Below are 15,726 nucleotides of genomic sequence, written 5' to 3'. Positions count from 1 at the left end.
CTCCCCTTTGAACTGAGTCCACAGATGAGAGAAAACATGTAAAGTATGTCTTTGTGGGACTGGCTTATTTTGCTTGTCATGTGATCCCCAGCTCCATGTATTTTCCTTAAAAAAAAAATATTCAGCCATGTAAAACTCAAGTAGTTTTATATGGCTCCATGAACCACATGTGTCTGTCTGTTCTCTTGTCGGGCACGTATGCTGACTCCATACTCCGTTACTGTGATTATCATACGGTAACCAGATTGAATTCATGTCTTCTGACACTAAAGTTAATTCTCATCAAAGAAATGACAACTGCCAGTGTCACGCCCCCCACCTTGGTATGTGTGTGTGTGTGCGCGCGCGCGCGCATGCATGTGTTGAACTGTCAGAACTCCTGTCATTGTGACATAACAGTTACGACCATCAGCTGGCAAGGCATAAGTAGTGATGGTCACGGATACTGTTCATGAGCTTTGAGTGTGCACCTGGTACCTCAGTAGAGAGAGGAATCTTTACACTTAGGTTCATAAGCAGACAGGCGGAGACTCAGTGACTGCTGGGCGCCCTTCAAAGCTCTTGGGGAGTTGCTCTTGGATGTTCAAGAGTTTGGGCAGGAAAAGTGCTAAGGCCCACCGGGGACTGTGAGAGGTGGGCAGTGGCCCTCTGGTTCAGGGCTTTTTGTGCCTGTTTTCCATACACACAGATGGAAACCGCACAGGCAGCATTACAGATGCCACTGGGAAGGGAAGGAAGGAGGGTGGTTTGGTCGCTGCAGTGGGACAAAAGAACCCTGAAGTCTAGCTCTGCTCCGGAAGAGGATTTTGGTGACCCGGGTCATATTCCTTTCTGGGAAGCACATCTTGCCACCAGCTGTGCAGTCAGCCGTGTGTCTCTTTTGAAGCAACCCTGCCCTGTGGCCCCACTGACATAACTTGCTGTTGCAAGAGTGGCTCAGTGAAATGAGGAGGACACCCCAGTGGATGCCAGGCACCCTGGGTGCCCAACTCTGCCTCAACTGGCAGTGAGCCTCAGGCCTTTGCTCTCCTTACCCACGGCACGGAGTGTGCTCGGTTCCTGTGTGGCCCGCTGACCTCTCCTGGTGACTTCATTGGCAAATGTGCAGCCTCGGCCTTTTCGTCACCAGGCCGCAAGTTCCATCCCACGTTTTCTGCTCCCATGGGTGTAATGCTCTTTCACTTCTTGGCTCAAGGTGCTGGTCCTTGTTGCCTGGGGTGGGGGTAGGGGGCTATTTTTGTTTGCATTCGTGAGTGATTGCCATGGGAGGAAACGGTCAGTGAATGAATGCAGCCACTGCAGCGTGCTGGGGTAGCTTCCAGACTTGCCCTCTGTTTCAGTGAGTGTGGCTGAGAGGATTGGTAAGTGTTCAGGCAGCGTGCTAGAGAGAATCAAGTTCTGCCGGAGCTGCTGTTGGTTGGAGCTGTATGTCTCTTTTCTGTAAACCTGAATATCTGGGCGCTTTTGTTAACTGCCTTTTATCCAGTTGTTCTGAGTTGCTTTCTGTTGCTGTGATGAGCACCTTGGGGTTACCAGGGCAGGAACCTGGGGGCCAGGAACTAAAGCAGAGACCAAGGAGGAGTGCTGCTTCCTGGCTTGCTCGGTTTGCTCTCTCACCCAACACAAATGCGCCCAGGGATGGCACTGCCCACAGTGGGGTGGGCCATGCCACATCAGTTACCAGTTAATTAAGAAAATGTCCCACAAACCTGCTTACAGGTCCATCTAATGGAGGTGTTTTCTCAACTGAAGGTCCCTCTTCCCAGATGACCCTAGCTGTGTGAAGTTGATAAAAGACTAACTTCAGATCAACCATGAAGTTCTTTTCTCCTTTGAATGGCTGCACTGGGGTCTCTTGTACAGTTTAATAGTGTAACCAATTCCTTCTTTTTGGCTATACGAGCATTGACTCTAGGCACGCATATTCTAGGCAGGTGCCCCACCACCAAGCCGTACCCGCCAGCTCTCTTTTGACTCTTTCCTGTGGGGCAAGGTTTCACTAAGCTGCCCAGGCTAGCTTTGAAGTCACCGTGATCCAGTCAGGCAGGCTTGGAGCTTGCCATCCTCCTGCCTCAGTTTCCTGGGTATCTGGGACTACAGGCCCGCACCACCACCCAGCATGGCTCCTTTTTATTCTCACATGTTAAATTCTGTCACGCCATTTCATACTGTGGAAAGCATATCTAGATAATATATTTTTAAAATGAAAAGACATCGCTCGTGTAGCAAGCACAGCACATTTCCATCAGAAACACTTGTCCCACGACACTGTGGACTCTCCTGCTCACTGGAGGACCAATCAGAAAAGTGAAGAGAGGTCACTAGGTCATAGCTTCCAATTGGAAAGGCGTGTGATCGTGTTTTGCTGAACTGGGGGGATGGCTTTCCTAAATTTAAAGTTCTTATTCCCTCTTGACAGGACTAGGGAAAAACGTAGGGCCCTTCATAGGAGAGCTGGGTCAGGCTGGAGCCCAGAGCTCCCTCTTTGTCAGGCTGCAGTGGAAGAGCCCTCTCTCGGGACCTTGGTTTACTGTTCTGTGAGTGGAAATTTTAATAGTATTGCAAGTAGTGCCTGCCCTTTCATCTGAGGCTTGGAAGATGCAGGCAGGGGAGGTTGGGAGCATACAATGAAATAATAGGTACAAGATTAATTGGGAGTATGAACATCAGTGTTGTAGAAAAGCGAGGTCAGGAGGATTTGGGGTTGTTGGCACTTGTGTGTCCTTTCCTCTTCCTCCTTGCTGAGCTGTGATCAACCCTAGGACTCTGTGCATGCTTAGACCGTGCCCTCCCTCTGAGACACGATCTCGTACCTCATCTCTGGAAACCTGTCTGGAGCAGAGTCATGGGTCATGGGTGGGTTTGAGAAAGCCGTCACTTCACTCATTCACTACCACTGCCAAGCAGCAGCAACAGGAACTCACTGCCGTTTGTATGGTGGTTTTTTTTGTTGTTGGTGGTGGCGGTGGGTTTTTTTTTTTCAGTCCTTGCCAGATGTAGCCTGGCAATGAGCCCCAGACCAAGCGCTCTCTGATGGAGCTTGTTCTGTTTTGTTTTGTTTTTGTTTTTCCTCCTCCTTCCCAGACAAAGAATTCTTGAAGGAAAAGGAAAAGTTGGAAGTGGAGCTGGCAGCAGTGCGAACTGCCAGCGAGGACCGTCGGAGGCATATTGAGATCCTGGACCAGGCTTTGAGCAATGCCCAGGCCCGAGTCATCAAGCTAGAGGAAGAGGTGAGAGCAACGTGGGGGAGGACTAGAGCACAGAGGACCACCGCTGCTGCCCCTGACCCGGCTCCTTTAACCACAGCCCCTTCCAAGTTGCTGAGACAGGGAGAATTATGGGAAATAAGCCAGATGCAAATGAATAAAAAGTTTATCCATTATGGAGCCAGGCAGAATCTGAGAGACCTGTTTTAATAGCATGGTCCAAGAGCCCACTGCCTATCCTGCTGGTAGGCAAGTGCCCAGGGATGCATGTGACTGGCACAACCAGAAGCCACTGGTGCCGTACCCAACACCACCCCCCCAACCCGGGAAATGCTGATTTAGGAGTTTGTGATGAAACCGGTGCTTTAGCTTAGCTTTGTAGTTGCATTGACTGTCCTTTAACGGGGAGAGAAATCAGAAGATGTGTGTATAGGGCTCAGGCTGGGGACTCTGGGCAGAGGAGGAGGAGAGCAAGTGGTACCTGCAGGGCTGCACCCACGCCATGTGGTTCCCTGCAGAGATGGCTGGCACCTCCGTGAAGGGCCACCCTAAGCACACATCATCATGGCAAGCAGATGCCAGGAAGTCTGGAGGACAGTGAAAGAGCATGCCAATACTTAGCCTGGCGGTGCTTGGCACAGAAAGCAGCAAGGCCTGTCCCCCTTGGGTGCATTTTAATCCTATGAGTCCCGGTTAAAATTCAAATGTTAGTCCTGGCAGAAGAATCCTGGGTGGCAGCTAAAAGCATCTACCTTTTCATCATAGAAAGTGCCCTTTGACCTTGCAAACAGGAGGTCTGCTCTGGGCAAGGGAGGCCTGGCCCCCCCTGTATTGTCCTTAATGAAATCACTTCTTGAGGCCTCCTCTCCATGCATGGATCGAAGGAACATTCTATTTTGTAAACTTTTATTGTTGCCTTTTAAAGTGTACTCTTATTGTGCATGCATGGTATGGGGTGGGGCACACATGTCACAGTGTGTGTGTGGAGCTCAAAGGACAATTTCGTTGAGTCAGTTCTCACCTCCCACGTTTCTGTGGGTCGCAAAAGTTGAACTCAGGTCGGCAGGCTCACACAACAAGTATGTCTACCTGCTGAGCCATCTTGCCAGCCTTTTTGTCTAATATTCCTTATAGAAGTGAAAGGCATGTATGGGCCCTGGAAGATGGAACTGAACACTATCAAGTTCTTATCACCAATCCCTAAGCATGGTCGCGGTCTGTTCTTAGCCTCACTTTTGTACGTCTGTGTTTGGCTCGGTGATGTCAAGCACCTTCTAAGATGCCTCAGAGGCTTGGCTTTTATCCCCACTCCCTGGTCTTTTGTTTGTTTGTTTTTGTTTTTTGACACCGGGTTTCTCTGTGTAGCCTTGGTTGTCCTGGACTCACTTTGTAGGCCAAGCTGGCCTCGAACTCACAGCGATCCACCTGCCTCTGCCTCCCGAGTCCTGGCACCACTGCCTGGCCCACTCTCCATTCTTACACAGCTTTCTTTGGAAGGGTTTTGATTCAGTCCGTGTCTTACACCTACTATTTACCTAGTGCCATGTACCGTGTACCATGGGTATTATAAGCGAGCTGTAGAGCCAGGCTGCTGGAAGTGCAGCATACAATCTCCCTGACATCCAGCTGTGTGGCTGTGACCGAATCATTTAGCCTCCTTGCCTCCATCCCCCCGAGTGGAGGTAGCACAGGGCGCTGTTTCCTATTGTCCTCGGGAGGATCAAATGAGATACAGCTTACAAAGCACATCCTGGTGCAGTAGTGTCCCGAAAACGCCAGCTAGAGTCCTGTCTTGACGCATCCTTGCCAGCCTTCAATTTGAACAGACACAGAGACTTCAGGGATAGCATTCCTTCTCTTAACCCTGTCTGCTGGGCGCTGGTACTGCCCCATGCATGGAGACACACTGTTCACTCTGTCCAGCAGAGACATAGACAAACAAGTTTCATGGTAGCTGTGTTCTCAGAAAAACCTCATACAGTGGTAAGTATGTTGGGACCTGCCTGGTAGGCTCTCAAAAGCCTGCTACAGTGAACCATCAAAAACACCACGGAAGAATGTTATCCTAACATCAGGATAACATTCTGTTCCAGCAGTCCCCTCCTGGAACAACCGCAAGGCTTCTCTCTTATGGAGGTGGCTCTAATGGAGCTGAGCAGAAACGGGCACAGCTCATGGCAGGGCTGCTGTCATGCCCGGCCTGGCGCAGCCTGCCCGTGTGCGATAGTGCTTCAGCACAGGGCTGAGTCACTCACCAGGCATCTGTTCGCCCAGGTGCAAAGAGACAGGAAAACAGCATCCGGCGTCTTCTTGCGGAACACCAGAGCCAGGAAATTCTTTGGCCAGGTTTCTTGGCCCCAGTTGATTCCCAGGAAGCAGGAAAAACACCTGGGTTTGTGAATGGGAGCCAGACTTCCAGAGCAGACAGAGCACCCAGTGCTAAGGGTTTGCCACTGTGGGTCATGACCCTAAATCCATACCTGATGGTGCGATTGTGTAACCATTTAACATTCATGTCTGCCTCCTCAGACATTGCCTCAGGTGTTACTGTGTCCTTCTTGTCCCTTCAGGAAGCTACTCAGTTGCAGAGAGAAAGTGTCTCCATCAACTGCTGAAGTGAGAGATTTCCCTGCTCACCAGCAAATATAGAACAGGTGCATATGTGTATATGTGTACATACAAGTCACACATATGTACATGATCCCTCTATTGTAGAAATAATTGTAGCATAATTACTACCTGTTGTATTTTTATTAATTCTATTTATCACATGTTGCTTTTATAGAATTATTTTTTAATTTTTAGAGGAAAAAATAGAAAACAATAAATGTCTTATTGTTCTTGCAGAAATGGCTGCTCTGCCACAAACATGACAAATACTTTGAGGATTTCCCCCAGTCTTCTTTCCATGGATCTGTGCGTAGATAGACAGATTGGTTGTGATAATATAAATAACTTCTGGTTTAGGATTTTTCAGGTAACTCTAGAGATTGGCATTTTTATACACTAAGAGCTTTTTTGTTGCTCTCCCTTCCAATGGCTGCAAGTGCTATGAGCCTATAATGAGATAGAGCACAGAGGTGATCAAGTGACCCTAAGCAGGCACACCAGGCGGCCTTTCATCCCCCCAGCCTCCGGGCCCCCTTGCTGTAGCTGTGACAGGCTCCCGATGGATGGAGTGGGGTAGGGTAGCACACACACCTGTGGTTTAGCTAGGGTCTCCAGCTTGTCCTCCAACCCAGCTGCAGTAGTCACACTGCTTCCCTGTCTCCCCTCAGTTACGAGAGAAGCAAGCCTACGTGGAGAAGGTTGAGAAGCTGCAGCAGGCCCTCACCCAGCTGCAGTCTGCATGTGAGAAGCGGGAGCAGATGGAACGCAGGCTGCGGACCTGGCTGGAGAGGGAACTGGATGCTCTCAGGACACAGCAGGTGAGTGAGTGGCAGGCTGGGGGGTAGGGGGAGGGCTGGAGGATCTGACAAGGTGGCTGACACGTTCACCTGGCAGCTGCTCAACTGCTGTGCACCTACATGGTCTTCCAGAGGGCCTGGGGTCTATATGAGTTGAGGCCGGGAAGAGAAGAACGCACTTTAGGGGACATGGACGTTGGGGGTGCAGGACAGGAACACAGAGGCTGAGGAGGAGGATGTGTAAAAGATGGGGCCTTGAATGTGTTAGACCCAGGACGTCTGGATGCAGCTGTGGAGGGAGCAGTCTGTGAGGGTTTGAGACCCAGGGTGTCTGGATGCAGCTGTGGATCCAGCTGTGGAGGGAGCAGTCCGTGAGGGGCTTCTGATGAAGCTGTGGCCCAGCTGCGGAAGGCAGGCGGCCAAGTGGAGAGAGTGGCTTTTCCCTAAAGTCAGAGGAGAGCAAGCACCTGGGAAGAAGTTCAGGTTAGGGGAGCCTGTCGTGGTTCAGGGAAGAGCCTCTAAGGAGGCTAGTGGTGGAGAGGGGGCTTCCCTGAAGTCTCTGAGGGGCGACATTGGGGAGCCAAGGAGGATCTGCAGGTAAGGGCAAGTAGGGTCTTCCCCTGCTTGATCCCTGAGTTCATTTGAGGAAGGAGCTCCGAGCCACTTGTGCCAAGACTGGCCATAAACTACAGTTCCTGCTGCATCTCCTCTGCTGGCAACACCTGGTCATGAAGCTCGGCCGTGAGGAAGCACAGGGAAGAACATGCCAGCCCAGGGACCATACATGTCTCAGCAACGAGAATTCCTGCAGGAAATACCAGTTCAGGCAAGCCAGAGAGGCTCCTGCCTTGGATGTGCTGGGGCTTGCCTGGCTTCCTAGGTAGGGGAGAAAGCCACCTCTGCAGCTGCCAGGATATGCACGGCAGGCTCCATCCAGTTACCTACTGGATAGGGCAGAGTATCTGTGGCTGCACTAGGAAAGTATGCCCTCGGGTCTGCGCAGCCGCAGTGTGTGGCTGGTCCACGCAGTTCCCTCTGAACATGTGCCCTTGGCTGAGGACAGTGCTGCCAACACTTACGTAAAATGAAGAAGAATTCACCCCAGGCCTCCCCATCTTGCCTCCATAAGAAAAGGCCTGTTTTCCTCTGATTGTGGTACTTAATGCTGGGTGCTCACCGTGGCACAGGACGGAGCCTCTTCTCCATCAGCCAGTCTCGCTTGCGCAGCTACTGAGACCTCCATCGCCCCACTGAGGGCAGTGCTGGTACCCAGATGGTACCTTACGATGTCTTTGGCTGACAAATTAAGCGTAACTAGAGCTAGAGAGAATGCGCTTTTCCAGTTAATGTGCTGCCCAACCCTGTGGTGAGATCACCTGTCTGTGGATCTTTTACTCTGGGTGCTATGAGACCAGACTCAACTGTAAATAAAGAAGGCATGTGAGTTTGGAATCATACATATATGCTCACCCCACACCTTCATCCCTGCACACATCCTCCACACACATGCTTACCCTATAGACTCACGCCCTAACACGTTCACTCCTCCTGTACCTAGTCAACCCCTAGGCACATTGACCCCTACCTACATACATGGTCACATTTATGCCCCAGCACTCACAGTCACTCCCTGCATGTGGTCACCTCCACTCTCACACACCCCTCTGTGCATGCCTAGGACCCGCACTGCACATCCCTGTGCAAACTCACTCCCATGCACTCCCAATGCCACACGCTCTCATCCCACGCCTCCTCCGGCCAGTGTGAACAGCACTGCCACGACCTCTCATTCCACGCCTCCTCCGGCCAGTGTGAACAGCACTCTTGCTGTGTGTAGGGGCTCTGAAAACCTAGCTTCACCCAGAGAAGAGCAGTGACAGGACTGAGGCTCCCTGGGGAAATCACCCTGCTTGCAACTCGGGTTTTCTTTGGGATCTGCAAGCGTATGGCTGACATGAGACCAGGAGGAGCAAGATGCTCTTGAGAGCGGAGCAGAGCTTTGATGCTCAGCATCTCTCTACAAATAATGTTACAGTTTTATTACTCTGTGTCTGCGATGTGCAGTGTATGCACAGGTTTTCCTGTTGCTTTTTTGCCTACTCATTCAAAAGATAAGTATTGGTTTGTTTGTTTGTTTGTTTCTTCCTTTTTATGCCTCTTCCTTTCTGATTTTGCTAACGGGCTTACATTATTTTATGAGAAATAATTAAAACGGTCTTACAGAAATGTCCAAATAAATCTTTTTTTTTTTCGAGACAGGGTTTCTCTGTGTTAGCCTTGGCTGTCCTGGACTCACTTTGTAGACCAGGCTGGCCTCGAACTCACAGTGATCCGCCTGCCTCTGCCTCCCGAGTGCTGGGATTAAAGGCGTGCGCCACCGCACCTGGCTTAAATCTTAAGTTTTGTACCAATCCATAGGACAGACACTATAAAGAGCCCAGGGGCAGGAGGAGCAGTTCCACCTGCTCCCTCCAGTGTGAGTCAGCCCCGAGCTCCTTTCCTCCTCCTCTCCCTCCTCTCCCTCACCCTCCTCCTCCTCAGCCGCACAAATGCCTGCCCCTTCCTGGTGTCCAGCCTAGGGACAACTTCCGAGGCAGCCTGTGCCACACCTTGCGCTTTAGGCTTTCTGGCAATAAGGCTGTGCCTGGCCTTTAGAACTCATGCTGAAGTCACAGTGTTAACAAAGCTCCGCGTCATCGACACCCTTGCAAAGGGCAAGACCAGGCCACTGTGCCTCAGAGTGGCTTCGTGTCAATGTGCCTCACAGAAGCGCCGTCTCAACACTGATACCGGGCCACAGCGGAGCCTCCTGTCCACCCCTCAGTACAGAGCCCGCTTGTTCTTGCAGAGTGCCAAGGGTCCTCCATTGGTTCGGGGCATGGGCTCCAGCGTTAGATCCACAGGGCGGGATTCTTGGCTCCTCCCATCAGAGAATGAGAAGTCTGCCTGAGACTCAACTTCCTCGTCTGTGAAATGAGGGAAGCACCTTAGGCTTGTCCTGTACTTGCAGCTGCAATTAAGAAAAATCACACGGGGCTCACAGACTGTAGCTCGGTGGTTGAACGCTTGCCTAGGGTGCATAAGACCACAGGACACTCCTCCCATCGCCCTCCCCTCATCTCTCTAATTCACTTACCCTAAACCATATGACAGAGTGTGTCGGAGCGGAGAGAAGAGGGGAAGGCGGGTTAGGCATGAGTGAGTTAAGGAAGGAGGCTGAAATGTGACTCTTCTCAGTCCCAGAGCTATCCAGTTAGTCCACCTTATCTCCTCTTACTGAGAGAGGACTGGGCACGCTCTGCCCTAACGCTCACCCACCTTCCCACACGTCACCCCACTGTTCCCTGTCTCAGGCCTCCAACAGGACAGGCCCTGATCTGATGATGCCTTCCTCCCAGGGGACAGTCTTACAGCTAGAACCTGCATGTTGAGACATCCCTACTTCCGGTGGCTCTCTGTTTTTTTTTTTATCTTTCAGTGTCAGAGAAGACAGTCTGGAGTCACTCCTTAGAATTCTGGGAGAATGCCACAAGGCCAAGACTTAATCCTGTTCTCACATTTGTATGTCTTAGCTGCGTGGTTTACAGTGAGTTGTAGAGCCAGAGTAAATCTGAAACACAACTCGGTTATGTCTCAGGGATACAGTCTCTCAGGGACGTGACCTCTCCGTGTAAAACCGGAGCAGTATGTGATCTGTAGAGCTATGTGGGCATTAGCTGGGATAGAGGACATGGGGGTGGCATGCGAGGAGGACCCACTGGCTTGAGGTGGTTCGTGTTGGAGAGACGGAACCCGGGCCTGGCTGATGTTAACGGAAGGGACACTGCACGGTAGAGGAACTGAGTGTCTCTCTTCAGGTAGTGGCAGGTTGGGTTGTGGTCCGTTTGGAATGTCATGATGTGTCCATCTCTCCAGAAACATGGAAATGGCCAGCCAGCCAGTCTCCCTGAATACAACGCTCCTGCCCTCATGGAGCTTGTGCGTGAGAAGGAGGAGCGCATCCTAGCCTTGGAGGCGGACATGACTAAGTGGGAGCAGAAATACCTGGAAGAAAGCACCATCCGGCATTTTGCCATGAATGCTGCTGCTGCGGCCGCCACGGCCGAGAGGTGAGAGGTGGCCCCGCTGCCTGGGGGAGTGCTAGCCTTACAGATGTGTGTGCTACAAGTCCAAGATTTTACGTGGGATCTGAGGATTCAAACTCAAGTCATCTATCTGACTTGCATGACCATTGCTAAGGCATCTGCCCAGCCCAAGTCATTTTTAAAGCTGTAGAGCTACTTGAATCCACAAATGTTCTAGTAGATAGAACAGAGTTCCATTCAAGCAACCAGAAGATGGAACAGAATTCCACTCCCACCTGCTCCAAATTCCAGCTCCAGGGAGGCTATCTTATGCCCTATTTTGGCATCTGTGGACATGGGGACGCATACACACACACACACACACACACACACACACACACACACACACACACACACCCCAAAATAAATCTTATAAAAACAAGACAAAAAATAAATAAATCTTGATGTTTCCAACATGGCTTTTCTGATCGAACAAAGGGGAAAGGACAGCACAGACTATTTTGAGAAAGAGTGAAACCCCAAGTTTTCACGTCTATGCTGACTGGCTTCAGTAACCGGGCAAAAGTAACTGTTTGCAGCCCATTAGGTTTTGAGTTTTTATTCAGGTGCATGTTACACATTTATAAGCACTGATTTTTAAACTCACAATCTGTTTTTTGCACACCAACTAACTGTCTTTGCTGTCTGGTACTTTCCTTGGGGAGATGTGGACAGCGTCTCCCACCTCCTCATAGGGTCCCAAGGGCAAACCACAGGATTCCACCAGGGTTGCCCTGCTGAATTTATTGGGCTCACTCACAAAGAAGGGGGGTGTTACTGGCAGGGGCAGAGGGGACCCCAAAGCAGCCACTCTAGAATAGTCTTTCCTAAAGGGTTGATGATGGTTTCCCCAAAGGGTGCATAGATGTAGCTGCCTCTCCCCTGCTTTCCTTATGTACACTAGCCTTTCCCAAGCTGCGGTCCTTGCACAGTTAGGGCAGAATCACACACAACTGTTTGGGAAGCACGGTATTTGGTTGCAGAGCTTGTGACCCTGCCCCCTCCATCTATGGGGACTGTGCACAAACCCCACTAAGATGGGAAAAGGGTGATCTTTCACAAGCAGTCACTCCTGGTCTTATAAAAAGCGCGGCTGCTCTACTCAGAGGCTGCTCTTCAGCACGGTCTCAATTTGTCTTGACTGCACTGGCTAGGATTTGTCGAGGAGCTTGTTGATGTTGTTGTTGGTTTTTTTGTGTGTGTGTGTGGGGCAAGGTTTTGAAACCTCACAAATTTCTGAGTTCCTGGGCAGTTTTTGTCTAAGATGCTTTCCACTAAAGTGTCTGGGGCTTACTCAGTGGCATAAACATGAGAATTTACATTTGCTTCCGGTGCCACAAGAATTTTTTTCAGAGTAACTTGATGGATAACGTTTCTAGCAACTAGTCCCCGTGTGGATGTCTCCGTGAACCCCAGGGGGTTTATAATTCTGTGTAGCGGCTCAAAGCATTCTACTGCTTTTCCTGTGGTTTGCTTTTCTGGTGTATTCAAGGCACAGTGTTTCCTCTTGGGGGTCCCGTTCCCTTGCCCTTCCATGTGTTTGTTTGGTCATGATGCGTCTTTGCTGAGACCTTCTTCATAAAGACAAGTGCACCCTAGAACCGTGATGGGGCACCGTCAAGGCTGTGGAGTCATTCATCTCTGGGCTTGGGTCCTTTTCCATCCACTGAGAGTGTCCTACAAGTCGTCACCTACTCCTAGTTCCACCATCTGTGAATGCACTGTAAGGAGGGACACCATGCGTCCTATTTCCACTGTGCCCTGCGTGAAATAAGTGCTCACAGGGCATGAAATATGTGCTCACTCACCAGGAGCTGTCATTAAGAAGTGTGAAAGGCGGACATGTTGAGTAGCTACCAAACCTCCGCGCACAATACTGAGCAGCAGCAGCTCCATGGCTGACACATAGAGGCAGAACCCAGCTGTGGCTGGGAGAGTGAGAGAGGAGTAAGTTCAAGGCCAGCAGCAAGCGCTCCGTGTGTCAGCAGACCCTATCTGTAGACAGCCTTCCACTCACTAATAACATCAACAGAGCTTAGCAAACAGCCTTGGTAATACAAGAAGCAGGGGATTTTTTTGCTACTGGATATTGTTTTCCTGAGATACTATCCATTTTGTTTGTTTTGTATTTATTTATTTATTTAGGATTTCACATGAGTGTAATGCATTTTTACCTTACCCATCCCCCAGCTCCTCCCAAGTCCCTCCCCACTCCATATGCCTCTCTCGAGTTCATGTCTTCTTTTTCTAGTCACGCACACACGCACACATATATGCGTGTGTACATACACATACACACCTACACATACAAAAGCACACCTACAAGCCCAGTTATGCGTGTATACACATGCAATGTAGGGCTGACCGATAGGGCTCAGGTGACCTAAAGAGAACTGACTGCCTCAGCATCCATTGACGAGCACTAGCTCCTCAGGTCAGCACGGGATCTTGTGACGTCATCCCCATCCATGCTGGAATGTTGGCTGGAACGGCCATGCGCTGGGCGTGCAGGTACCTCACGGGTGTCACTTCCCTCACACCGCACAGAGGACACCAGCTCACAGCTGTCCTCCGCGCCCTCTGGCTCCTTCCACCTTTCTGCCGAGCTTTCCACGATGCTCCTTGAGCTGAGCTCTCTGCAATCACTCACTCTTGGTGCTGTGGCTCATTGTGAGTGTCCGTGACAATCTGTCCGCTGCAGATAGCCGTGTCCTTGATGGGGGTTTAAAGCTCCGTAATCGACAATGCCAGGGAGTGCAGCCCTTAGACGGTATATTAATTCTTCAAGAAAACTGGGCCACTATTTGTGGTGAGCTGGCAGGTAGAGGATTTTTTTCTGGGACACTTCCCAACACGTTGCCCTTTGTTTACTTTTCCTGAAGTGTTTGCAGCATTCTCTATCCTGGCTCTGCAGAGACTGACCCCTGAGGTAGGGTAGTGGAGGTGGAGGGCCTTCGGTTTCTTCTAGAAGGTAAAGCGTATCTGTCACAAAGCAAATGCTTCTCTCTCCACTCTACGTCCATTTGCACTGGAGACCAAGGAAAGGGGCTCAAAGGTTACCACGTGTCTCGTGTTCCTAGGGACGCCACCATCATCAACCACTCGAGGAACGGAAGCTACGGCGAGAGCTCGCTGGAGGCCCACATCTGGCCAGAGGATGAGGAGGTGGTGCAGGCCAACAGGAGGTGTCAGGACATGGAATACACGTAAGGACAGCCCCATGTGACGGCCAGGTCTGAGTGGAGACACCGGCTGCTGCTGCACCCTGTCCCAGCCCCCTCCACACAGTCCTACTTTTCTCTGTTGTAACTGGCATGAGTTTGAGGGCTCCAAAGACTGTTTGGCCCTGAAAAGAAGGGTGTCTCATGCTTAATCAAGAGGCTCCACACAACACTTCCGGAAGGGAAAAGTGCAGACAAAGGCTCTCTAATAACTGGATGACTTAAATGCCCTTGCTCTAGGCATTTGTCTCTATATCCCCCACAAGACTGTGAGTTGAAAATGAAAAAGCAATTCTATCCCCAAGGTCCAGAGATTTGGAGCCAGAGTCACCAATTCCCACCAAAGATAGAGAGCTTCAAACAGTCAGTGTGTGCTCCTCTCGTGAGAACGCTATTTCCAGCAGAAGTTTTGACGTCCCTGGAGCACCTGTGGACCCATGTCCTGATGGGAAAACGGGGCTTCCTGACAGAGTCAGAACTCAGCTCAGCAAGTATCTGTCAGAGTTATGGAAAGATCTCAGACTTGCTGTTTAGCCTCTTTGGCCATCAGTGGGGGAAGTCATCTTCTCTCCAAGAACCTAGCCATTTCTTCATCTGTGCCCTCACGTTGCTTAGTCCTCAAAGTCCCTAGTGGATGGCTACAGTAATTTCTCACAGCCCTCTCAGTAGTCCCATCTCCCAAGGCAGTGGGGACAGTGCACTATTGGTCTGCTGTAGGACGCATGGAAAACACCACTTGTAAAACTTAGAGATTGCCACTGCTTGACAGCTTCTACTGCACTGGACAGTGTATCCCAGGGGAGACAAGTGTCCAGGGTTCCCTAACTGAATGGCATTTTAAGCGTACCTTTGTTGGTCTTTGGTTTGGTTTTACAGTATTAAAAACCTCCATGCCAAAATCATAGAGAAGGATGCCATGATAAAAGTCCTTCAGCAACGGTCCCGTAAGGATGCCGGGAAGACGGACTCTTCCAGCCTGCGGCCCGCCCGCTCTGTCCCATCCATCGCTGCAGCCACGGGGACGCATTCCCGGCAGACGTCACTCACCAGCAGCCAGCTGGTGGAAGAGAAGAAGGAAGAGAAGTCCTGGAAGGGGAGTGTAGGTAAGACAAGGATGCAGGTGGCCTTCCTGTCACTGCTGGGACTCAGGCTGTCGCTTCATCTCAGTGACATTCTTCAGAGGGGAGGAAAGGCAGCGATGCTAAGCTAGGAGAGTGCGTGTGGATTCCGTGCTCCCACAGCGTATGCGAGCTCTCGGGCTTGCATTGTTTCTTGTCAACACGATTGACAAGAACAACATAAAAATGTCTCAGCGGGTCAAGCCTAGAGCCCCTCGTGATGTCACTCCATCCTAGCCCGTGTCTGTGACTGCTCCGCAGTTTGTCTATACCTGCGGGACATGAATGGGGCTCAGTGAAATAATGGAGAAGGTGTGCCCAGAGACTCATTCTCAAGGGCAGGGGTCTTCCTGTGTTGGACAGGCAGGGTGTTGAGAATTCTCCAGAAGTGGTCTGAGCTGGAGTGGTATCCTAGAATACAGGCAGGCTAGTTTCCAGTGAGCTTAGAGAGGAAGCTTCCACGTCCCTTGTCCTTTGCCCTGCCTGATGGCAGCTTCTGGGGATCTGGCCTTTCTTTGACACCTGTCTCTGGCTCAGCACACATTCTTGTGTCTCTTCTATGCCGAGAGTCAGTGTTCTCCAGCACAGGGCCTCAGAGGAGCCTGGCTGACTTGTCCTGTAGTGCATCAGAGCTTCCGTATGACCCCACA

At 50.8% G+C, this 15,726-nt stretch overlaps 1 protein-coding gene across 9 annotated transcripts in view; it reads left to right on the top strand.

Annotated features, from left to right (window-relative positions):
• Positions 1-15,726, top strand: part of AMOTL1 (angiomotin like 1) — a 123,269-nt gene that overhangs the window by 100,417 nt on the left and 7,126 nt on the right. For all 9 annotated transcript variants that reach the window (XM_084782910.1, XM_084782909.1, XM_084782908.1 and 6 more), the window contains 5 exons: positions 3,085-3,230; positions 6,485-6,634; positions 10,529-10,722; positions 13,818-13,943; positions 14,835-15,061. In XM_084782910.1, the coding sequence (XP_084639036.1) occupies positions 3,085-3,230; positions 6,485-6,634; positions 10,529-10,722; positions 13,818-13,943; positions 14,835-15,061 (843 nt within the window). The remainder of the gene's footprint in view (positions 1-3,084; positions 3,231-6,484; positions 6,635-10,528; positions 10,723-13,817; positions 13,944-14,834; positions 15,062-15,726) is intronic.

This window comes from Acomys minous (assembly GCF_964271855.1).
Source record: "Acomys minous genome assembly, chromosome: 5".
In the NCBI taxonomy this organism is placed as follows: Eukaryota; Metazoa; Chordata; class Mammalia; order Rodentia; family Muridae; genus Acomys; species Acomys minous.
This window is presented reverse-complemented; position numbering and strand designations above follow the sequence as displayed.